The 26100-nt window shown below is 40.2% G+C and overlaps 1 protein-coding gene across 1 annotated transcript; it reads right to left on the bottom strand.

Moving 5' to 3' along the window:
* Nucleotides 1-9834: 9834 nt before the first annotated feature.
* LOC134380821 (GTPase IMAP family member 2-like) lies at nt 9835-10812 on the bottom strand. Its single transcript, XM_063100980.1, has one exon. The coding sequence runs from the start codon at nt 10810-10812 to the stop codon at nt 9835-9837; it is 978 nt and encodes a 325-aa protein (XP_062957050.1).
* Nucleotides 10813-26100: the final 15288 nt, after the last annotated feature.

Here is a 26100-nt window from a genome sequence, read left to right as displayed (position 1 = left end):
TGCATGAATCAGAAGCAAATTCAATCTATTCAAAGAGGTGGCTCATTCTTATTTCAAATGGAATTTAGGAGCAGATGGTGTGAATACTCCAACCACCAGACAGATAAATGAACTTGCATTCTCCAGAAAATAAGCTGAAGCAGAGTACACATATACTTCAGACTTCAGTTTCATTGTCTGGAATGAATACAATAAAAATTTACATGGCATATAAGAATCAGGAAAATATGACTTGTAATCAAAAGACTAGACAGTAGAAGGAGAACTACAGATGATTCATTCATTGTAATTACCACATGCGGAGTTTAAAATTATAATAAATGGTATAAAATTTATAGAGAAATAAATAAAATGAAGCATTTCAGGACAGAAATCTAAACTCTAAAAAGAACTAATTCTGGTACTAGAAAACAAAATATTTGAGATAAACAAACCTAATTGGATGGATCTAACAGAGTACTGGACATTAAAGAAACGATCCATAAATTTAAAGATAGGCCAAGAAAAATTATTGAGACTGAAGCCCATAAAGGAAAAATATTGAAAAAATAAATTAACATGGCACTAGTGATCAGTGGGATAAAATTAAGGAGTATAATGTAATCGGAATTTAAGAAGGAGAAGAAAAGAATGAGCTTGGTAGAAAAAATATTTGTGAATATAATGAACAAAAACATTTTAATTTGGTGAAAAACCTCATAAATCAAAAATCCAGAAATCTTAATGAACCTTAAGAAGAAAATACAAAGAAAAATAAGCTCAGGCACTTTACAGTCAAACTGCTGAAAACCAAAGTAAAAGAGAAAAATTTAAAATCAAGCAAACAAGGAAAAGCAGACACACTGGGGAACAACATAAGGATGATTGCCGCTTTTTTTTTTTAAATAGGAAACAATGAAAACCAGAGTTTCTCACAATAAATGCTTAGTTTCGAAGTATAGAAATACGGCAAGTAAACACTCTAACTCTTAACCACAAAGAACTGCAAAAACAAGAACAATCCAACCCCAAGCTTAGAAGACAGAAAGAAATAATTAAGATCAGAGCAGAACTAAATGAAATAGAACTAAGTGAACTAGAACTAAATGAAATAAAAACAATACAAAAGATCAATGAAACAAAAAGTTGGTTTTTCAAGAAGATAAACAAAATAAACAAGCTATTAGCTAGGTTAACTAGAAAAAGAAGAGAGAAGACAAAATAAGAAAAATTAGAATTGAAAAAGGAGATATTACAACTGATAACTCAGAAATAAAAAGAATCATTAGAAACTATTATAAAAAACTATATGCTAACAAATTTGAAAATCTGGAGGAAATGGATACATTTCTGGAGACACACAAACTACCAAGACTGAACAAGAAGACACAGAAAACCTGAACAGACCAATAACAAGCAATGAGATTGAAGCAGTAATCAGGAGTCTCTCAACAGAGAAAAGTCCTGGGTTGAATGGCTTTACTGCTGAATTCCATCAAACATTTAAAGAGGAATTAATACCAATTCTCTTTAAACTATGCCCTCTTTAAACTGGCCCTCCTTGAAACAGAAGCCATTCTTCCAAACTCATTCTACGAGGCCAGCATCACCCTGATACCAAAATCAGACAAAGGTTCAACAAGAAAAGAAAACTACAGATGCAAAAATCTTCAACAAAATATCAGTGATCAGAATACAGCAACACATCCAAAAAATTATACACCGTGAGCAAGTAAGTTTCATCCCAGGGATGCAAGGATCGTTCAACATACACAAGTCAATAAATGTATCACACCACATCAACAAAATCAAAGACAAAATGCATATGATTATTTGATAGATGCAGAAAAACATTTGACAAAATTCAACATTGCTTCATGATAAAGGCTCTCAGCAAATTAGGTATAGAAGGAAAGTATCTCAACACAATTAAAGTCATATATGACAAACCAATTGCCAAGAATAGGAACAAGACAAGGATGTCCACTCTCACCACTCCTATTCAACACACTATTGGAAGTACTAGCCAGAGCGATCAGGGAAAAGAAAGAAATAAATGGCATCCAGATTGGAAAAGATGAAGTCAAATTGTCCCTGTTTGCAGATGACATGTGCCTATATAGAGAACAGCCTAAAGACACTACAAAAAAGTCTTAGAGTTGATAAATGATTTCAGCAATTTTGAAGGTATGAAATCAACAGAGAGAAATCAATAGCATTTCTATATTCTAACAATGAACTGGTGGAAAAAGAAATCAAGAAATCAAGCCCATTTACAATAGTCACCAAAAAATAAAATACCCAGGAATCAATTTATTCAAGGAAGTCAAAGATCTCTACAATGAGAACTACAAAACACTACTGAAAGAAATTAAAGAGGACACAAAAAGATGGAAAGACATTCCATGCTCTTGGATTGGAAGAATTAACATTGTGAAAATGTCCATACTACCCAAAGCAATCTACTATTCAATGCAATCCCCATCAAAATACCAATGACATTCTTCACAGAAATAGAAAAAAACAATCCTAACATTCATCTAGAACAACAAAAGATGCTGAAGAGCCAAAGTAATCATGAGCAAAAAAAGAAAAAAGAAAAAAAGAAAGAAAGAAAGCTGGAGGCATAACACTACATTACTTCAAATTGTACTACAAAGCTATAGTAACCAAAACAGCATGTGCTGGCATGAAAGCAGACACATGGACTGATGGAACAGAATAGAGAACCCAGAAATCAACCCATGTACTTACAGTCAACTGATCTTTGACAGGGTACCAAGAAAATACATTGGGGAAAAGACTGGCTCTTCAACAAACGGTGCTGGGAAAACTGGACATTGATATGCAGAAGAATGAAACTAGACCTGTACCTCTCTCCATAAACCAAAATCAAAATGGATTAAACTAAAAATGTATTAAAGACTTTAGTGTAAGACCCTAAACCATGAAACTACTAAAAGAAGCATAGGGGAAACATTTCAGGAAATAGAATTGGACAAATACTTTATGACGAAGACCCCAAAAGCAGAAGCAACAAACGGAAAAATGAACAAATGGGATTATATCAAACCGAAATCTTCTGTGCATCAAAAGAAATAATTAACAGAGCGGAAAGACAACCTATGGAGTGAGAGAAAATATTTGCAATCTATACCTCTGACAAGGAATTAATAGCCTGAATATACAAGTAACTCAAACAACTTCATAATAATAGAACAAATAACCCAATTAAAAAATGGGCAAAGGAGCTGAGAAGACATTTCTCAAAGGAAGGCATATGAATAGGCAACAGACAGATGAAAAAATGCCCAACATCACTCAGCATCCAGGAAATGCAAATCAAAACCACACTGGGATATCGTCTCTCCATAGTTAGACTGGCCATTATTAAAAAGACAGAATAACAAATGCTGATGAGTATGTGGAGAAAGGGGAATTCCTCTACACTGTTAGTGGGACTGTAAAATAGTACAGTCACTATGGAAGAGAGTATGGAGGTTTCTCAAACAACGACAGATACAGCTACTATATGATCCAGCAATCCCACTTCTGGGTATACACCCGAAGGAATGGAAATCATCATGTCGAAGGGATAGCTGAACCCCCATGTTTATTGTAGCTCTATTTATAATAGGCAAGATATGGAACCAACCGAAATATCCATTGATGGATGACTGAATAAGAAAAATGTGGTATATATACACAATGGAATACCACTCAGCCATAAAAAAGAATGAAATTCTGCCATTTGTAGTGGATGAGCTTGGAGAAAAGTATATTAAGTGAAATAAGCCAGACACAGAAAGAGAAACACTGCATGTTCACATTCATAAGTGGGTGGTGAAATGAAAGAAAGAAAGAGAGAGAGAGAGAGAAGAAAGAGAGAAAGAAAAGAAAGAAAGAGAAAGAAAAGAATAAGAGAGAAAAAAGAAAGAAAGAAAGAAAGAAAGAAAGAAAGAAAGAAAGAAAGAAAGAAAGAAAGAAAGAAAGAAAGAAAGAAAGAAAGAAAGAAAGAAAGAAAGAAAAAGGAAAGAAAAAACCTCAGTAATACGTTGTTGAAGGAGAGAAGAAATCTATGGTTACTAGAGGTGTGAAAGGGGGAGGGAGAGGGGTTAGGGAGAAACTGGGTAAGGGGCACAAAGAACAATTACGATTTGTAATAATAAATATGTTAAAAATAAACAAATAAACAATGAAAGAAGCTGGAGGAAAAATGGGAAAGATACGAGATAGAAACTGAGGTCAACAGGAAACAGTAAAAGTTGCTGGAAATTTTAAACTTGTGGGAAATATGAAAAGACTACTATCTTGATTATTGCTTAATTTCTTTAAAATGAAATTGACTAAACCAAAACAATAATAACATACTCTGAGGGTTTTTTTAACATAAGAAGTAAAAAATGACAACACTATCATACTTGAAGAGGTACACTATTATTCAAGATAGAGAGTATCAAACTAAGGATGAATAGTCCCTAGAGCAACCACACACACACACAGACACACACACACACACACACACACACACACACACAGACACACACACACACACACACACACACAAGGAAAAACAGGAGATAAAATGGAATAATTTTTCAAAAATTAATGCCAAAGAATGAAAAAAGAGGAACAAAGAAAAAATTGGGTAAATAGAAAGCAGGAACAAGATGTTAGACTTAAATCCAACTATAGCTATTGTTGCATTAGATGTAACTGATTTTTGACAAAGGAGCAAAGGTATTTCAATGGAGAAAGGACAGTCTTTTCAACAAATGATTCTGGAGCAACTCTACATCCGTTAGTTCAAAACGGATCCTAGACATAAACGTAAAATGCAAAACTAAAAAACTCCTAGAAAATAACTTTTGCGAAAATCTAGATGACCTTGGGTTTAGTGGTGACTTTTTAGATATAACACCAAAAGCTCAATCCATGACAGAAAAAATTGATAAGTTGGATTTCATTAAAATAAAAAAAAACTTCTGCTCTGGTTTGCGAAAGATACTGTTAAAAACACACAATAAAATGAACACAGAAAACATGATAGAGAAAATCAAAGTTAGATTTTTGTAAAGTTTAATAAAATTGATAAATTTGTAGTTAAGCTGATCAAGCCAAAAAGAAATAAACACAAATTATCAATATCAGAATTCAAAGAGGAAAATTAGTTCCCATATGTATTAAAGGGATAATGAAAAGATTTTATGAGTTTGTGCAACTTTAACATAACAGACAAATTCCTTTAACAGAACAACTTACCAAAGTGAGAACAAGAAGAAATAAAAAATCAGAATAGCCTTATATATCCAGTTTAAAAATCGAATTTGTAATTAAAGAGCTTTCCACAAAGAAAACTCTAGATCCAGATGGCTTTTCTGGTGAATTCCATCAAATACTTCAGAAAGAAATTATACCAGTTTTACACAATTCTTCCATAAAATAGAGGGGGAGGGGAATTTTCCAAGTCATTAGAGGCAGCATGACCTTGATAGGCTTAGTACAAGGCTTAATAACTTGCATTAGCCCTGATAGCAAAAACCTCATGAGGATATTACAAAAAAGGAAAACTACAGACCAAATGTATCCTGACCCCAGCTGTTTGGGGTTGTGGGATGAGGGTGGATTCTCCTCTGTGCTCATTTTATTTCCAATTTCTTCTGGAGGAAGACAGCTGATGTTCAATCAACTGATAGGGTGAGAACTAAAGTTTAAACCAACCACAAAAGGAAGATACCATGTGAGGGTTTCTGTTCAGAAAGTTTGAAAATGTTTCAGGGGCCATCAGATAGGGAAGCCACCCTGGGTCATAAGTCATGTGGCCTCTTCAGGAAACCCAAAGCTTCAGCTGCCTCAGCCTCACCTCTGACCTCTTCAAAGTCTTAACGTCTGAGAATAGAAAGGATGCTGTGGTGTTGGAGGCAATGAGAAAACAGAATGGGAGAATAGGAAACTACTTTGGAAAAAACATCTATTCAATTATGCACAAACTTTAATTTTTTTTTTTTTTAAAAAACTCATGCCTTGCTTTGATATACAAAGTTTTACGTTCCCAGGAGATTCTACTTTGCTTTTGAAGTGAGACTCTATCTTCTGTGAATTTCCATCAGGGCATTAAAATAATTTTAATTATTAATTTTAATATTAATAACTTAATAATTTTAATTTTGAGGAGCACAGGGACCTCAGGAGCTGAGAGCAGGCTCTGCTGATGCCAGCAGGATTCAAATCCTCAGGAGCCAAGGGCAGCCCCCACAGACAGATGTTAGGAGAGTGTGGTGCTGTAGCATTGGCGGTCTGCTGCCAGCACAGACACCACTGCTGCACTGGTGGTCCACTGCCACAGCAGCAGCCACAGCAGCCACAGCACCCCCTGCCACCATGCATGCAGCCTGCCAACCACTCAACTGCACTGACACAAGGAGGGTCACCCGTGGAGCCTAAGGGAAAAGGTGAGTGAGTGCAGGCCTGTGCCCCAGTGGCCCAACCCACAGGGGGAATTAAACTTCCCCCCACCCCAGTAGTGCACTTGGGGATGGGAGGTATTTGCACAGCCCACATGACTGTCTGGATCCTGGGAGAGACACATGTGGAACCCCCAGAAAGTGCATAAACCATGGATAGCCAAACATACTAAGGAAGACATTTCCCCCCCCCCCACCACCACCTGGGGGAAGAAAGGACCCAGGAGTCACCTGTCCTGTAGGAAGAGGAAAGAGAAACCCCACCAACGGTCATTCTTTCAAACCGAGGAGCTCCAGTGCACCTCAGTCCACCCATAAGGGTCATGGAATTCTAGCCAGGGTGCCAACAAGCCCAGCCGGGGTCATCAACTCCCACCAAAGAGCCACAGGGCAACCAGGTGCTTTCCCCAAGAACTCTAGAGCTCACCCACATCCTCAATGAACCAACAAAGTCAGTAACCTCAGCAAGGAGTCATTAAGTGCCACAGTGCCTAGACCATGGAGGCACTCACACAACCCCAACAATGAATATGGCTGAAGTACCCACATGGAGACTACACAACTGCGAATACACAGAACCAATACTAAAACACCCTACACAATGGTCAACATAAAATACATCTGCAGGAGGAAGTGTGTCTCCTCAAAGCCCACTCCAGAGTAGTAGAAGAAGCAACTGCTATACCAGATGACCAAAAATCAATGCAGAGATTCTAGAAATACAAAAGAGAAAAACAAAAACAAAAAACAAGAAAATATGGCAGGCGGGGGCACCAAGGGCCTCAGCCATGCCCTCAGACATCTGCAACCAGCCCAGCAAAGACCACTGAGCCACCACTGGAAGTGCCCTGGCTCCCAAGCCAGAGTGGTGGGAGGATGAGGGCCTCAGCCATGCCCCCTCCAATGTCAGCAGCCCAGCGGTGACCACTGAGTGGCAGCAGGAAGTGCCCTGGGCTCCCAAGTCGCGGCAGTGGGGGGCCAAGACCTCAGCCACGTAATGCCAACATCCGCTACCAGCCCAGCTATGACTACTGAGAAACTGCCGGAAGTGCCCTGGGCTCCCGAGCTGGGGCAGTTAGGGGCTGAAGTCCTCAGCCATGCCCCCTGATGTCCACACCAAGCCCAGCAATGACCACTGAGGTGCCACTGGAAATGCCCCAGGCTCCTGAGCTGGGGCGGTGGAGGGCTGAGAGCCTTAGCCATGCCCCCCTGACATCTGCCTCCAGCCCAGCAATGACTGAGCTGCAGCTGGACGTCCCCTGGTTTCCCTGCCAGAACGAGGGGGGTGCCATGGGCCTTGATCATGCCCCCCTTCCTCCTCCTCCCACCCTGTCTTCCCCCCCCTTCTCTCTCCCCCTCCCCTCCAGCTGCTCTGCAACAACATCTTAGAATGAGGCATGGAGCCAGGGGAGGCCGGACCAAGTCACCACCAGGGAAGCTACTGCCACCACCCAGGGCCCTGTGGGGTCCTGAGGCATGGAGCTGGGAGAAGCTGAACCCAGCCAGCTGCCACCACTTCCGGGCCCGACCTGCGTCCTGAGGCAAGGAAGTCTTTTAGCTTCTATTTTTAAATTCAGTTTTTCTGTTTATTGCCAGGATAAAGAAGTGCCATAGCTTTCAAAAATGTTGATTTTTACATTGAGACTCATTGCTGTTCTTCTATTACTTCTAATAATCTATCTGAAAATTATTATTTTTCTTTCTTATCAATAGTCATACATTTTATTTTTCTTTCTTTCTTTTTTTTTTTTTTGTTTCTTAAATCTTACTAGATAGGACCTCTGGTACAATGCTGGAAGCAGTGATAGTGTACATCCGTCCTTGTTCCTAATTTTGATAAAAATGCATGTAGTTTTTTGAGAGAAATTTTACCTACCTACTTTTAGTTGCTTTCCAGTATCATTCTATAAATTTTTAATTTTTTTCAAGTTTTTATAATTGCTATCCATAGGAAAGCTTGTATAATCAGTTCACCTCTCCACCATTAATAGGAGTAATATTAATTAATCTAAAATTTTTTCATCAATTATAGTTTGATTTATAAAAATGTCAAGATTTTTTTCAATATACCTCATCATTTCTGGTAGTTTATTGTTTCTATTTTATTTGGGTGTGTGCGTATCATCTTTGTAAAAATGTCTATCATATCTATTTAACATACTGTAAGAAATATTACGATATCTGAACTCTTTTGTGCCTAAATCCGTGGGGGGTTTTTGTCTTCTTGCTCTTGTTCATAGGAACGTGATTTGGGCTCACTTTATTGAATTTATTTCATCTGAATGCTTAAGTAAGTGGAGATATTTCCTTTAGAGAGGATTTGTGTTTGTTTCTACTGGAAATCAAGAAGTCAACTGATCTAGGGAAACTTTAGCCTCCTGGGAAGATCCTAACTTAATACAGAAGCCCCAGAATCAGCTTGTGGAATTTACTGGCAACGCAAGGCTGTTTCTCGATGTCAGGACTGATACCCACATTGGTTTACTAGTCACCTCTGCCTTGCCTGTTCACTTATCGCTCATGGGTCTCAACTTCAATTTCAGGTCCTTTATATATATATATATATATATATATATATATATATATATATATATATATATATATATATATATATATATATATATATATATATATATATATATATATATATATATGAAATAAAGAAAATTCCAAGGGTGAAGCAAACAATATATATTTTTTCTGGTGAGCTCATCAATCATAAAAATTCTGTTTCTTTTAATAAATTAGCCTCTCTATTTGCATTTCGCAGGATGATGCTTCAGAATATCCAATCTACCATCATTTCTGATGTATAAGCATCCATGCATGTTTTGACACTAAATCTGAAGGGGCCAGGGCTAAAATATGGCTAAGCCTCTTTAAATGTTAAGCACATTTGATGTACATAACACAGACTATGGATGTGTGTGTGTCTGTGTGTTTTTGTTGTTGGGCACGAATCGGTTCTGGTATAGAGTAAATGTGCCCTGTGTCCACCTACCATTTCAGAGGAAAAAAACCATAGAAGAGAATTAAAAACATATGATCCCAGGAACTTCACAGTTTACTTATTATTATTTTATTTATAATTTTCTTATAATCAGTAGAAATATTATCATTATAAAGAAGAAAAAGTTTTCAGGAATGTAAAACTGGCTTTAGGGATTTACAAATGAAAGGAATTTTATGTTTACAGATTTCAAAAGATTTTAGTATAATATTTCAATGCAAAGAGTAACTTTTAAAATAATTTGGTTCATTAATACATGGAGAGATATGTTAAGACTTAAACACGTTGCAGAATCTCAAACATGATGTTAGGCACTACATTTTACAGGGGAGGCTCTGTGATTCACCCACTAGATGATAGTAAGTAATTACTGACCTGTAACTATGACCTAGGAATCCTGCCTTCTAGTCCAGTGATCTTTCTCAATATTATCATGAACGTTTTGGGTATAATACACAGTAAGCTACAGAATAAATTGCACACACTAAAGAGCAAGCAGTAAAATGAACTGCACATGCTGTGTGATACACAAAATAACAGAATTAGCAATTTGACACATAACTGCATACACAATGAAATACACAGTTGCATTTTGATTAGGACCCTTTCTAGGCAATTTGCTTTGGCCATGGAGGTGCAATGCCCCTGAATTTCCATGTACTTCATAAGACTCCCTTTGAAATCCTTTAATCTTCCCTCTGATCCCACAGGCCCACATTTCAACCCCTGTACTAGGCTGTACAGACCGTTGGTGTAGTGGTCACCCTTTTTCTCCATCATCAGGCCTCCAATCAAGTTCATTAGGTCCTTCACCTGCTCATCCCATTTGTTCCCTTCAGCACGGTTATTAAAGGCACAGACTCGTCCCCCACATGCTGCCACCAGCTTGCTTAGGGCTTTGTTGACTGTGTCACAGGTGTAATCCATCAAGGAACCACCATTGAGGTCTTCCTTGTGAGTAAAGAGGACAATTGTGTGTCCAATGACATCTTCTCCAAAGATCTCCTTTATGCTCTGTGCAGACTCCTGGTCCTTGGTGGTGTATTGGCCCAGCTGGGTCACAAGGAGCAGCACGTGGTGTCCTGGAGCAGAGAGTAAGTAGCACCTCCGCACCTCTTTGTACAGGGCTTCAGAGTGGCCTTTCCCAGAAAATATATCTGGTGTGTCAATAATGATCATTTCCCTCTTTCCCCAGCTTTCCTGACTTTCACTGCAAGTCTTGGTCAAGGTCTGGGTGCTCAGCCTCAACTCAAATGCTGGCTTCCTGAGGATGCTGTTCCCTGTAGCACTTTTGCTGGTTCCTGTTTTACCCACCACAGTGATTCTCAGCTCTGATTCTCTGGCATCTTGGCTCTTCATAGATGGTCTTGTTAGGACCAAGTTTACTATGTTATTACTATACTGATCATGGCAATGGACTATCTTTGATGATAAAGAGATATTCTAAATGATGGGACAAGACACTCTCACAATATACTGTGTTTATGAAATAAAATCTAACTGCATTATCAAATAAGATGTCTTAACTATGGTTTCTAAACCATCTGCATTTCTCTAGGACTGCAGAGTACTGCTATGTTGGATCCCAGAAAAACATACTTGAAGGACAAGATGGATTTAGAAACATAATTCATCGTGTAAGCCTGGCCTTCTCAAACCAATTTTCTGGAGATCAGAGATGTGAAGCTAAGACTGTGGGTTCCATCTCAAGGTGGGCATAGTAGCCTGACTGCCCCTCTGACCTTGGCTGGGCAGAGTGTGGTCACGAGCAGCAGGGAAATGGCTCAACTGGGGACATAGTAGAAGGAGCAGTGTAAAAACGATTCTCACTAAAGAAGAAACAGCTGAGAGCTTATCTTTTCTTTAGAAAGGATAGCATAATTTTTATATAAAATAGGCACAGAATAGGATATACTCCCTTCTCTCCTTCCCTGTATCCCTTCAACATTTGTAACATTCTGGGGAGAGGAATGAATGAGACAGAAGCATGAAGGAGCTTAAGGATTCTAGAAAAAATTGTGATCCAGATGCATGAAAGGGGAGGGCCTAGGAGCCACCATGCCATTTCTGCTGGTCCATGTGGCTGTAACAGGTATACACTGAGCAGGGAGCATTAGTGACAGAATCAGGATGCTGCTTTGTGGTGAGAGAGGAGCAATTTAACTTGCAAGGCAGGGGCGAATCTGGCTCCTTTGGGTTAACCCCTTCTTTCCTCTACTATAAGGGAGAAACATTTGATCTATATGAATGAATGGAATACTACGATAAGAGAAGAAACTTTCTGGCAGCAGGTCTTGGAGGGGAATTTCCAAGACAACCAGGACTCTTCTGCTAAGCCCATTGCCTTTTGGGCTTTAGCCATTCTTCACTCTCATGTTGCAGAGAGAAAGTCAGATGAAGGAAATCTACACAGAATGTAGAGTATCAGAGCTGAAAAGGAGCTTAGATTGTATGAAGGAAATGAGCCTACTGAGAGGTGATATGCCCTCATTAAGAATAAAGAATTTGGAGCTGGATTGCCAGTTGGCCTTTTAATCGCTAGACACACAATCTCTCCAGGTCCTACCACATTGCATGTTTGGACCTGCCATACGGAGTACACAGATGGCTTGTCAGGATCAGCCCCTCCTCCTGCCTGACTGGGAAGGACGGAGTAAAGGACGGAGGAGGCAGAGCTGGAAGGAGAGGAAGACTTCTAGCAGGAACCAGAGCTGAGGGCTGAGGCTGCGCAGAGGAAGGGGAAACTTGAATTGAATGTAGGTTCGATGCTAGACTGGACTGAACATCCCAACAGCTGATACAAGTGTCATAGTTACTTAAATAAGACCGTTCTTATAGTCCATGTCAGTCAGAAAGGAATCTGCCTAAGATGGCTTCGAGAAGTCAAAACCGCATAATTTAAGGCAGTGTTGGGAGGGAAAATAGTTGTTTCTCATTTAGATCTCATAGAGCTCAGCTTATTCAATAAATGAGTTCCAGACACAGTGAAGCCAGAGACGCCCTGTTCTCACAGGTGGGTTGAGTGTAAAGTGAACTTGGCAGGGTAGGGGGGAGATCTGGGCTGCTGGTGATGTAAGGGACTGAAGACAGGGTGGCTAGGGGCAGAGCCACGAGGAAGGGGAGGGAGTGGGGAAGGGCAGTCAAGGCACACAGTGAGAAAGCTAGGCAGACAGAGAGCAGGAATAGGTGTGGGAGGGGAGAGAGAGAACAAGAGAGAGGAGACAGACGGACGGACAACGTACAGAAAGGAAGGGGAGCAAAGAGAAGAGCGAATGTGAGAAGGAATATTCCAGATAGATCTGAAAGATCGGTGTGTAAGGGAGACGTGTGGATGCATATTTTGGTTCCTGGTAGAATACGTTAGCCATGAGTCCAGTGGCTGTGGGAGTTAGCACGAGATCCCTCGCCCTTTTTGTATTTTCCCAGACATCATCAGAAAGAGCCAACCACATACACACAGGAGGCCACGTTCTTACCAGATCAACTGTGTTTATTTTCATACATTGGTGTTTCTGAGGGACAGAGAGACAGGAAAGCACTATTTTTCAGTTCTGAATCATAAAGCACCCTTATATTTCTAGACGACTGTGTTTCACTTGTCTGCTCTAACTGACGAGGTGGGTGGGAAGAGAATTACTGTTCCTACTTTACGGAGAAATGGAGTGAGTTCTCCCAAGTCACGCAGGATCTGGGCAGCAGGTTTCGTCTGTAAACCCCATGCCCAGCTCCTCCGGTTTCCTTCCTGCCTTCCCCTCACAAGTCCTCCCAGGCCCTTCTTTGCCTTTCCTTGGCCACACACCCTCACTTCTCTCGACTGTTGCCCCCTCTTTCCTTCTCTGGATCTCTTTCCCTCCTCGCCTCCTTCTCTCCGCTTCTCTACTCTCTCCAAACCCACCTCCCTGCATGTGGAGTCTTTGCTGAGAGACTCATGAATTAAGAGCATGACTCTGAGAAAGTGTATAATCTTTAAGCCAGAAATATACTTCATTCGACCCATTAATTACTTTTTTTCTCCTTCCCCAACAGCCGCCAGTAATGAAACCCTGTGATCTAGTAACTTTTCCTATGCAGGGAGAGTATCCATTCATTTTCATCAGATATTTTCTCTTTCTTAAATTTGGCAAACATAGACCAAGGCTACAAACACAGAAAAGTTACAGCCACAGGTTAATGCCCAAATTCTTCCCGCTTAGTGCTTTTTATTAGCTTTATGCTAAAGAAACGCCTTGCCAGTAATGCATAAAATAAATTATATACAGTTATCCTGTAAACTGGTTTTACCTTAGCTGAAGACAGTCACTCTAAGTTGTTTCCTTCAGCACAGGGCAAATTTGTTCTTAAAAAGAAAAAAAGGAAAAATTTCGTGCATGGCCTTGGACCTAGAAATCAACAAGGCAGAGGTTTTTGTAAATGTGGACTTAGCTGTTTACTGCCCAAAGAAACAGATGGCTCCCTGTTCAAACCTGTGACCTTCCTTCCAGCACAGCTCTAAGAGATAAAGAAAATAAAACAGAAACTCCAGTCTGTCTTTAATCTCCGTGGAGCTTCCCAGCTGCAGAAGAGCCCCAGCACCTGGCTGTGTGAGATGCTCATTTATGTTCTATATACAAAACAAACAGTTCAAATGAGAATTTAATCTGTAGTTATTTGCTACTATGCGGACCAATAGTGTCTTCTCAAAAGTGAAAAAAGAGTGTTCGAATGATTTGAACTGGACAGGAAAGAAAGGCAGTGACGGTGGGGTAGTTGTAGATTTGATTCCTTCGCTCCTGGGCTGTGACCCAACAGTTAGATGTCTGCCTAAATGCACTTGACCCTCTGAGAAGGGCTTAAACCTCATTCACATGGGTAGCAGGGATTGTTCCAAAGGCAGGTGCAGTTGGAGGAGGGGAGAGAGTGCGTAGGACGGGGGGACACGTCTTCTAGGCGCTGTACAGAGGGAGAAGGGCACAAAAAGGGCAGTCCCAGAAGAGCCAGTGTCGTCAGAGTCTGACTGTGAGTAATAGTCATTAACCATCATGCATTTTAAAATAACTCACTCATGGCTTCTCTGCCTTTCTTCCCTGTCCAGCTCTGTAATTTCAGAGAACACACCCCTGGGGAGTAATTATCTAGGTGGTGTCTACCATAATAATCCAGAGTGCCTACATTCAGGAAGAATAACCCAAAGAGTTTAAAGTTGAAATCATACAAGTACTTTTTTCTTATATATAGGACAATCACCACAGCAGGGGAACATGGAATATTATATTCCATAATAGAATATGGAATTTATATTACCTTTAAATATCCCAGGTTAGTAGTGGCATGCGTTGCTTTCTTTCCCAACCCATCGATAAGGAATAATAACATGACTGTGAGCTCAGTATAAGGGAGGCTGGAAAACGCAGAAGATCCCATGTAACCTGGTGAACACCACCAACTTCCTAACACACTGTTATTGCTTTGTCTTGTATTCTTCCAGATCCTTCACCGTGCAATCTCTTAAGTGTGCTTAAAGAATAATACAACACGGGCAACTCCTGCTTAGTATCAGCAATCTATCCCTAAAAATGAAACATTCCCTGTAAAAACACTAACTGGAACCTATTTTTTATTGTTTTATATCTAAAACAAATATGATGCAATATACATCAAATCCAAAGCCCATCAATTTTCCAAATCATATACAAAATTCAGCAAAGTACCTAAATATAATAAAAACGGTCACCTTAGAGTACACAACACTTAAAACACTGCTTTTCTGAGTACCAGAAAGTACTTTTGGTGTACAGAAGAAACCTATTCAATAACGTAAGTGAGAGTCCAGGGCAGCCTCCACGGTTGATTAATTCAGTAAATCAACAATTTCATTTATTGACCCATGTTCATTTCATCTCTCTACTTGTCCATTTTCACTGCTGGCTTTATCTTCACTTTGGTAGAAAGATGGGCTTGTAGTTGCATAAATTATACATAATGTCTAAAGGAAGAATTCTCTAGAAGACACAAAATGATAACTATGTATATGTCTAATAACAGAGCTTCAAAATACATAAAGCAAAAATTGTCAGAACTAGAGGGAGAAAAAACCAAATCGACAGATGCAGTTGGAGATTCTACTACCCCACTTTCAGTAACTGATAGAATAACTTGACAAATAATTTATAATAATATAGAAGATCAGAAAAGCACATTTAACCATCTTGATACAATTGATACTTCTAGAACATTATGCCTTATCACTGCATATTCTTTTTCAGGTGTCCATCTACATTCATGAAAACATAATATGCTTGAAAATAAAAGTCTCAATAAACTTGAAATTATTGAAACCATATGACAATTAGATTGCATGAGAAATGAATAACAATATGATGTCTAGAAAATGCACAGACATTTTAATATTTAAAAGCTGGCTGATGATGAAAATACAACTTGTCATAATTTGTTGGGTGCAGTTAAATCAGTGTTTATAAGGAAATATATAGCTCTGAATGCTTATGCAAGAAAGAGAGTGAAAGAAAGGAAGGCAGGAACGCTTGCCACAGACGAAGTCAAAGTTCACAAGCACATATTTGGAAAAGGACAGCTACTCATGATAAAGAACCCCTACAACTCAATAAAGAAGGACAGTTAACTAACAGAAATGGATGAAAAAGAAGACACATGAATGACCCGAAGCGCATGTGAGTAAGTGTTACATCTTTACTCATCAGGAAAATGCCAATTTAAAGCAGAATGAGGTGACACTACGCCTCACTCAGAATGCTTAAAATAAAAAAACAGACACAGCAAGTGAGGATTTGGAACAATCAGGACTCTTGTGCCTTGTTGGCGGGAGTGGGAAATGTCGCAACACTTTAGGAAAATGTCTGACGGTTTCTTTGTCCTTCCGTAGAATATTAAGTCTTCACTGAAAACACATACGTTTCTTTTTTTTTTTTTTTTTTTAATTTTATTTTGTTGATATACATTGTAGCTGATTAATGCTCCCCATCACCAAAACCTCCCTCCCTTCTCCCTCCCCCCTCCCCCCCAACAATGTCCTTTCTGTTTGCTTGTTGTATCAACTTCAAATAATTGTGGTTGTTATATCTTCTTCCCTCCCCCCCCCGACTTGTGTGTGTGTGTGTGTATGTGTGTGTGTGTGAATTTATATATTAATGTTTAGCTCCCTCCAATAAGTGAGAACATGTGGTATTTCTCTTTCTGTGCCTGACTTGTTTCACTTAATATAATTCTCTCAAGGTCCATCCATGTTGTTGCAAATGGCAGTATTTCATTCGTTTTTATAGCTGAGTAGTATTCCATTGTGTAGATGTACCACATTTTCCGTATCCACTCATCTGATGATGGGCATTTGGGCTGGTTCCAACTCTTGGCTATTGTAAAGAGTGCTGCGATGAACATTGGGGAACAGGTATACCTTCGACTTGATGATTTCCATTCCTCTGGGTATATTCCCAACAGTGGGATGGCTGGGTCGTATGGTAGATCTATTTGCAATTGTTTAAGGAACCTCCATACCATTTTCCATAGAGGCTGCACCATTTTGCAGTCCCACCAACAATGTATGAGAGTTCCTTTTTCTCCGCAGCCTCGCCAGCATTTATCGTTCATAGTCTTTTGGATTTTAGCCATCCTAACTGGGGTTAGATGGTATCTCAATGTGGTTTTGATTTGCATTTCCCGGATGCTGAGTGATGTTGAGCATTTTTTCATATGTCTGTTGGCCATTTGGATATCTTCCTTAGAGAAATGCCTACTTAGCTCTTTTGCCCATTTTTTAATTGGGTTGCTTGTTTTCTTCTTGTAAAGTTGTTTGAGTTCCTTATATATTCTGGATATTAATCCTTTGTCAGATGTATATTTTGCAAATATTTTCTCCCACTCTGTTGGTTGTCTTTTAACTCCTTTAATTGTTTCTTTTGCTGTGCAGAAGCTTTTTAGTTTGATATAATCCCATTTGTTTATTTTTCCTTTGGTTGCCCGTGCTTTTGGGGTCGTATTCATGAAGTCTGTGCCCAGTCCTATTTCCTGAAGTGTTTCTCCTCTGTTTTCTTTAAGAAGTTTTATTGTTTCAGGGTGTATATTTAAATCCTTAATCCATTTTGAGTTGATTTTAGTATACGGTGAGAGGTATGGATCTAGTTTCATTCTCCTGCATATCGATATCCAGTTATCCCAACACCACTTGCTGAAGAGGCAGTCCCTTCCCCAGTGAATAGGCTTGGTGCCTTTGTCAAAGATCAGATGGCAGTAAGTGTGTGGGTTGATTTCTGGATTCTCTATTCTATTCCATTGGTCAGTGTGTCTGTTTTTATGCCAGTACCATACTGTTTTGGTTATTATAGCTTTGTAGTATAGCTTAAAGTCAGGTAGTGTTATGCCTCCAGCTTTATTTTTTTTGCTCAGCATTGCTTTGGCTATTCGTGGTCTTTTATTGTTCCATATAAATGTCTGAATAGTTTTTTCCATTTCTGAGAAAAATGTCTTTGGAATTTTGATGGGGATTGCATTGAATTTGTATATCACTTTGGGTAGTATGGACATTTTCACTATGTTGATTCTTCCAATCCAAGAGCATGGAATATCTTTCCATCTTCTTGTATCCTCTCTAATTTCTCTCAGCAGTGGTTTGTAGTTCTCATTATAGAGATTTTTCACCTCCTTGGTTAACTCAATTCCTAAGTATTTTATTTTTTTGGTGGCTATTGTAAATGGGCAGGCTTTCTTGATTTCTCCTTCTGCATGTTCACTATTGGAGAAAAGAAATGCTACTGATTTTTGTGTGTTGACTTTGTATCCTGCTACTGTGCTGAAATCATTTATCAATTCCAACAGTTTTTTTGTAGAGGTTTTAGGCTGTTCGATATATAGGATCATGTCATCTGCAAACAGGGACAGTTTGACTTCATCTTTTCCAATCTGGATGCCCTTTATTTCCTTCTCTTCTCTGATTGCTCTGGCTAGTACTTCCAACACTATGTTGAATAGGAGTGGTGAGAGTGGGCATCCTTGTCTAGTGCCTGTTCTTAAAGGAAAAGCTTTCAGCTTTTCCCCATTCAGGATGATATTGGCAGTGGGTTTGGCATATATGGCTTTAATGATGTTGAGATACTTTCCCTCTATACCTAACTTATAGAGGGTCTTTGTCATGAATGAGTGCTGAACTTTATCAAATGCTTTTTCAGCATCTATAGAGATGATCATATGGTCCTTGTGTTTGAGTTTATTAATATGGTGTATCACATTTATTGATTTGCGTATGTTGAACCAACCTTGCATCCCTGGGATGAATCCCACTTGATCGTGATGAATAATTTTTCGTATGTGTTGCTGTATTCTGTTTGCTAGTATTTTAGTGAGGATTTTTGCATCTATATTCATCAAGGATATCGGCCTGTAGTTTTCTTTTTTGGTTATATCTTTACCTGGTTTTGGTATCAGGATGATGTTTGCTTCATAGAATGAGTTTGGGAGATTTGCGTCCGTTTCAATCTTTTGGAATAGTTTGTAAAGAATCGGTGTCAATTCCTCTTTGAATGTTTGGTAAAATTCTGCTGTGAATCCATCTGGTCCTGGGCTTTTCTTTGTTGGGAGCCTTCTGATAACAGCTTCAATCTCCTTTATTGTTATTGGTCTGTTCAAATTTTCTACGTCTTCACGGTTCAGTTTTGGGAGCTTGTGTGTGTCCAGAAATTTATCCATTTCCTCCAGATTTTCAAATTTGTTGGCGTATAGTTGTTTATAGTAGTCTCGAATGATTCCTTGTATTTCAGATGAATCAGTTGTAATATCGCCTTTTTCATTTCTAATTTTTGTTATTTGAGTCTTCTCTCTTCTTTTTTTTGTTAGCCATGCTAATGGTTTGTCAATTTTATTTATCTTTTCAAAAAACCAACTTTTTGATTCGTTGATCTTTTGAATTGTTTTTTGGTTTTCAATTTCATTCAGTTCTGCTCTGATCTTAATGATTTCTTTCCGTCTGCTAACTTTAGGATTGGATTGTTCTTGTTTTTCTAGTTCTTTAAGGTGAAGTGTTAGGTTGTTCATTTGCCATCTTTCCATTCTTCTGAAGTGAGCATTTAATGCAATAAATTTTCCCCTCAATACTGCTTTTGCAGTATCCCACAGGTTTTGGTATGATGTATCATTGTTTTCATTAGTTTCAATAAACTTTTTGATTTCCTGCTTGATTTCTTCTTGGACCCATATGTCATTAAGTAGAATGTTGTTTAATTTCCATGTGTTTGTATAGTTTCCAGAGTTTTGTTTGTTATTAATTTCTAGTTTTAATCCATTGTGGTCTGAGAAGATACATGGGATAATTCCAATTTTTTTGAATTTATTGAGACTTGATTTGTGACCTAATATGTGATCTATCCTGGAGAATGATCCATGTGCTGATGAGAAGAATGAATATTCTGAGGTTGTTGGGTGGAATGTTCTGTAGATATCTGCCAATTCCAATTGGTCTAGAGTCTTGTTTAGATCTTGTGTTTCTCTACTGATTCTTTGCCTAGATGATCTGTCTAATATTGACAGTGGAGTGTTCAGGTCCCCTGCTATTATGGTATTAGTGTCTATTTCCTTCTTTAGGTCTAATAAAGTTTGTTTTATAAATCTGGCTGCTCCAACATTGGGTGCGTACATATTTATGATTGTTATGTCTTCTTGATGGATCAGTCCTTTTATCATTAAGTAGTGTCCCTCATTGTCTCTTTTTATGGTTTTTAGTTTAAAGTCTATTTTGTCAGATATAAGAATAGCCACTCCAGCTCGTTTTTCTTTTCTGTTTTCATGGTAAATCTTTTTCCATCCTTTCACTCTTAGTCTGTGTGAATCTTTATGGGTGAGGTGGGTCTCTTTTAGGCAGCATATAGTTGGGTCCTGCTTTTTGATCCAGTCAGCCAGTCTGTGTCTTTTAATTGGGGAATTTAAGCCTTTAACATTAAGAGTTGTTATTGAAAGGTGTTGATTTATTCCTAGCATTTTATTGGTTGTTTGGTTGTCTTAGGTGTCTTTTGTTCCTTGCTTTCTGATTTACTGTTTGGTTTCTTTGTTTGTTGGTTCCTTAGGTTGTAGATAGTGTTTTTGTTAGCTTGTTTTCTCTTCATGAATGCCATTTTTATTGTACTAGCGGGTTTAGATTTTTCTTAGGTTTTTATGGCAGTGGTAGTTATTTTTCAGGAACCAAACCCAGTACTCCCTTGAGGATTTCTTGTAAGGGTGGTCTTGTGGTAGTGAACTCCCGCAGTTTTTGTTTGTCTGAGAAATATACTATTTGCCCCTCATTTCGGAAGGATAGCCTTGCAGGGTAGAGTATTCTTGGCTGGCAATCTTTCTCTTTTAGTATTTTGAAAATATCATCCCATTCCTTTCTAGCTTTTAGGGTTTGTGATGAGAAGTCTGATGTTAACCTGATTGGGGCTCCCTTATAGGTGATTTGACGCTTCTCTCTTGCAGCTTTTAAGATTCTCTCTTTGTCTCTGAGTTTTGCCAATTTGACTATGACATGTCTTGGAGAAGGCCTTTTTGGGTTGAATACGTTTGGAGATCGTTGAGCTTCCTGGATCTGAAGATTTGTGATTTTTCCTATACCTGGGAAGTTTTCTGCCACTATTTTGTTGAATATGTTTTCAATGGAATCTCCATTTTCCTCCCCTTCTGGAATACCCATGACTCGGATATTTGAGTGCTTGAGGTTGTCTGATATCTCTCTCAGATTTTCTTCCATGTCCTTGATTCTTTTTTCTTTCTTTTTGTCTGCTTGTGTTATTTCAAACAGCCCATCTTCAAGTTCAGAGGTTCTCTCTTCAACTTCGACAAGCCTGCTGGTTAAACTCTCCGTTGTGTATTTTATTTCGCTGAATAACTTCTTCAGTTCAGCAAGTTCTGCTACATTTTTTTTCAGGACATTGATTTCCTTGTATATTTCCTCTTTCAGATCCTGTATACTTTTCCTCATTTCATCATGATGTCTAGCTGAGTTTTCTTGTATCTCATTCAGTTTCCTTAGAATTATCACTCGAAATTCCTTGTCAGTTATTTCAAGGGCTTCTTGTTCTATAGGATCTAGAGTATGAGATTTATTAACTTTTGGTGGTGTACTTTCTTGATTTTTTGTATTTCTGGTGTCTTTTTTTTGGTGTTTATTCATTGTGGCAGGGGGTTTCACAGTCCACCGGTTTGAGACTAATGACTAACTAGGATGTTGCTGTGGTTGCCAATTTGGTATGGCTCCCGCCGTGACTGCTCAGTTGGCCTCTAGTGTCTTGTGTGTGTGGTTGCCTCGGGTCTTGGGCTTCTCCGGGGATCCACCTTTCTGGTCAGCTTGTACTCTGCTGGGCTGGTGGATCACGTACCACAGGGTGTGTGATCTCTGTTGAGCTTTCACTTCCTGTACAGGACTTCTCCCCGTACCGTGTGCTCTGGCCCAGGCTGTTAGATCGTGCAGTGGCGACCCCACCGGGTGTGTGGTTTCTGTCGAGTCTCCGCCTCCCTGGCCGCACGTCTCCCCCCTCTGTGCACACTGTGCTGGGCTGGGGTGTGTCTTCTGCACCCCTCGTCTATCAGCTGGGCCTTCAAGACCCTGCTCAGCACCGCCTCGCCCAGGAAGTCTACCAGGTTTCTGCTAGGCACAGACGACCGGTCTCTCTGGGTGCCTTTGTCGCACTGTGTAGATCTTTCTCGGGTCTTGTTCACCTTTGTATCCCCCCGGTATAAACCGAGTCTAGTGCCTGCCTGCAGCCTGCTCTCCGGCAGGTTCAAGCGGACCTGGGAACTCTCCTACCACACTATTCCCAACCAGAAATTCGTTAGGCTTTTTTCCAAACTGGTGGTCGCAGAGATGGTATCTGCCTCCCAGTAACAGGAAGTTTACCGGGGCCGGAGTCCAGGGTGTGGTGGAGTGACAGTCGGCCCGCCTGTACTTTCTAGCCCTCCCAACACTGGTCGGGACGCCCCACACCCCCAGCCCCGCCAGAGAACCGCGGAGGGAGTGGGAGAGGAGGCCGGCCCGCAGGGTCCGGAAAGCCCCGCGCCAGGCCAAGCAAATGGGCTCAGTGATGGCCGAGCAGGGCGGAGCTGCCCGCACCTGGGAAAATGGAGGCAGCACCGGGGCAGTGAGTGGCCTGGTGGTGCAGGCAGGAGCCGCATGGGCATCCACCCCCCGAACAGAGCTGTGCCAGGGATCACTCACAGTGCTGTGCCAGGTCGGGCGCTCGCTCTGTCTCTGGTTTGTTGCCTTCCGTGTTCTCGGCGCTGCCGCCTCGGGCTGTTCAGTCGCGGCGCCGCTCGGGCGCTCCCAGGAATCTTCTTTAATGCCGGCCTGAAACCTCGAATCCTGAATAGGGCAGCTGGCCGCCTTCAGTGCGGCCCCAGCCTCCGGGCTCCTGGCTGCATCCACAGCAGCCCTGGCGCCGTGTTCCCTGTTTCGAGACTCGCTTTTGCAGCTAAGAATCAGTTCTTTTCCTGCTCCACACTTCAAAGCTGTTGCCTGTAAATGAGGCAGCCTCTCCTGCCGGGGGCAAAGTGGCGTTGAGCCCCCACGACCGGCCAGCAGCAGCAGTCCTCCCTTAAGAGATGGCCAGAGGAAGGTCCACAAGTTTCCCAGCTGCCTGAGGCCCAGTGGCCACGTTTTCCACCTCAGCTACTCCGCGCCAGCCGCCGCAGCCGCCGCCATCTTGAAACTCCCAAAACACATACGTTTCTTATCATGTTTGTTCCCGAGAATTTAACTTTTACTGTTGCTCTTCTAAATCAGAGGTTATCCTTTTGCCCTATTTTCTAAAGGGCTTTTATTTTGTATGTAGAAATACAATAAATTTCAATAAATTGATTTTATAACCAGCTAATTTACTTATTTCAGTATTCTTTAAAAAATGTTTCTTTTTAATTATCTTGGGGTTTCTAGGTTTATCATAACTCAGTTTCAAATAATAAAAATTTCACCTCCCTATTTTTCCCGTTGCCTTTTTTTAATAATTGCGTCGGTTGTTACCTTTTAGAAAGTGAGCTAATATATTTTTTTTATTTTAATCATAGGGCAACTAATACCTTATTTAAACTGATGTCGGTTATTGGCAATTGATTAATTAATTTATTTAAAAATCAGTATAGATTCACTTCTTTTTGTCCTTTTTCGTTAAAGGCTGCTATCTGAGGAATAAATTTAGAAAAATGTCTTTTAATGTTGATTGAGATAATTCCATGATTTTTTTCTTTAGACCTATTATTATTGTAAACCACATTCATAAGTTTCCTAATATAGGTGCTGTGTGTGTGTATATAAGACGTTGGCTTCCAAAGAATGCAGACTGTTGAGATGGAGATAGAACAGAAATGAAGGAAGTTTGTCAGGGATTCCTTCAGGGTTAACAGTCAAGGGTGGGGAAAGGACACAGGATTAGGCCGAGAGAAGTTAGACTGAGATGTAGTCTCAGCAAATGTCGACTCCACAGGGAGCTCTACAGTCTGGAAGGTGAGTGCACTGGGCTTTATAATCCCCACCAGCCAGTTATTGGATGTAAACTTCCTCTGGGAGACATGTGAACTTACATAAGACATCTCTCTTCAGCAGAAGCCAACATCTAGACAGGGCTGGCAGCTGGAGAGCTGGGGGCCTGGCAGCATTCCAGCAGCTGGAGGAATAGGACCTTCTGTTTTTATACTGTTTTTAGAGGTTTGGAGACTCAAATATTACTTCTGCTTAGTCCTTTGGGCCATCTGTAGGGAAGTCCCAGCATAGTTTTAAAGATCACCTTGATGAAATTTCTGCTTGGCCAACCCTCCCATTCCTGTCCCTTCTGAACACTGGCCCATGAACATACAAGGACATTTTCCTTGCATCCTATGCCTTCTAGTGAGTGATGTGACTTCAGCCTTAAGTGACAGTAAAGCAGAAGTGGGGAGGAGGTGGGTAAGGAAGGGACTGTGGCTGAGTGAAGGAGCGCGTTTTACTCCAAACCATGGAATTTACTGCAAATCATTTTATTCTCTGGTTCGAGGCAATTCTTAGAAAAGGGTCAAGTGAAAACAGTAAACCACAGACTTCTTGCAGTCATATTGAGATGTATTTGACAATTGTTCTGTTTTTTGTAAAGGGTTTATTTACAAAGTGGTACTGTTCGATAGAACATTCTGTGATGATGGAAGTGTCCAATATGGTAGCCACTAGGCACATGTGGCCATCGAGCACTTGCAATGTGATGCGTGTGATGGGGAAACTAAATTTTACATTTTATTTCATATAAGTAAGTGGCCACATGTGACTGGTGACTACCATTTTGGGCAGTGCAGTTATAGAGTATATCATGTTTAACAAGGGGATGAACAGCATTGTGCTATTGCAGGAAAGGGGTGCACAGGTGAAGATACCGTGAGAAACTGCAAAGCAAAAAGAGCAAGTGGATTTAACAACAACAACACAAATTCTGAAACCTGGGGTTGAATTGTTATTGATGAGTTTAAAAATTATAGTGGCCTCTTTTAGGCTTGTTTAGCTTCCTGCCCTCCTAGGTAATTTTCAGCTACTGATTACATTTTGAAATAACTAAGAATTAATAAGAGGATGTTTAACCTCAAGGTATCACTCACTATTTGAACTCCCACAATTTGAATATGTGCTATAAACAACTTGCAAAAAAATTTTACCCCAAATTTATATTTTTTAATCTCAATAGATGCTTAATATATTAAGGTTTGACTGGAAATGCATTTTAATTAACAATGTCAATGATAATGGTCAATTTTGTTTGTACATCCTTTTTTTTTGGGTTTCTATCTTTAAGTGTCTTTTTTAAAAAGTTTATTTATTTATTAATATTACTTTTTTACATTTTAAGATGTTGCAGATCAGTTAGGGGGAGGGGGAGAGGAGAAGAGGAAAGAAATAAGGAGAAGGAGGAAGGAGAGGGGTGTGGTTGAAGCCAGTGGCACCCCTCATTCCCGCACTGGAGACAAAGGGGCTTCCAGCAGTGGCTCAGTCATTGTTGGGCTGGATGCAGATGTCGGGTGGGTGGCTAAAGCCCTCGGCCCCCACCGCCCCAGCTCCAGAGCCCAGGGCACTTCCTGCGGTGGCCTGGTGGATGTGGCTGGGCTGGCTGCAGGTGTCGGGAGGGATGGCTGAGGCCCTCGGCCCGCCACCACCCCAGCTTGGGGGCCAGACGTGCTCCTTGTGGCAGTTCAGTGGTTGTCGCTGGGCTTGTTGCAAATGTTGGGGGAGCATGGCTGAGGCCCTCCACCCTCCAAAATGAATTACTTGAATCAACACTCCACTGACACAAATCTGGCTGTGCACACTAGTGTAAACATGGACATCGCCATTGTGTCACATGGACATCGCCAGTCACTCTAGGGAAGAGGGTGAAGAGTGACCAGCGGTCATATCTCAGCTGTTCCCCAACAGGATTGTGTCACCTGCCCCTATTCTCTAAATTTGGTTTTAATTGTTGGAATCACCTTCTCTACATCAAGTGAAAATTTCTTTTATGAAAGGATAGGGACAATTAATTGTTGATTTTCAAAGTTTCATGGAAGTGATTGGTGCAAAGCAAAACAACAACAACAGGAACACAAACCAAAAACCGCAACAAACAAACAGCCCAACCTGGATCTTTTTTATCATGGCTGGATTCAGTAATGTCTACACTGACAAATGCA

The sequence above is a fragment of the Cynocephalus volans genome, chromosome 6 (genome assembly GCF_027409185.1).
Source record: "Cynocephalus volans isolate mCynVol1 chromosome 6, mCynVol1.pri, whole genome shotgun sequence".
In the NCBI taxonomy this organism is placed as follows: domain Eukaryota; kingdom Metazoa; phylum Chordata; class Mammalia; order Dermoptera; family Cynocephalidae; genus Cynocephalus; species Cynocephalus volans.
Note: the sequence above shows the minus strand (reverse complement) of the source record. Positions and strands in the feature narration are given on the sequence as shown.

Excerpts from the sequence above, each read along its gene's own strand:
- LOC134380821 (XM_063100980.1), bottom strand. The coding sequence starts at position 10,812 with ATGAAGAGCCAAGATGCCAGAGAATCAGAGCTGAGAATCACTGTGGTG.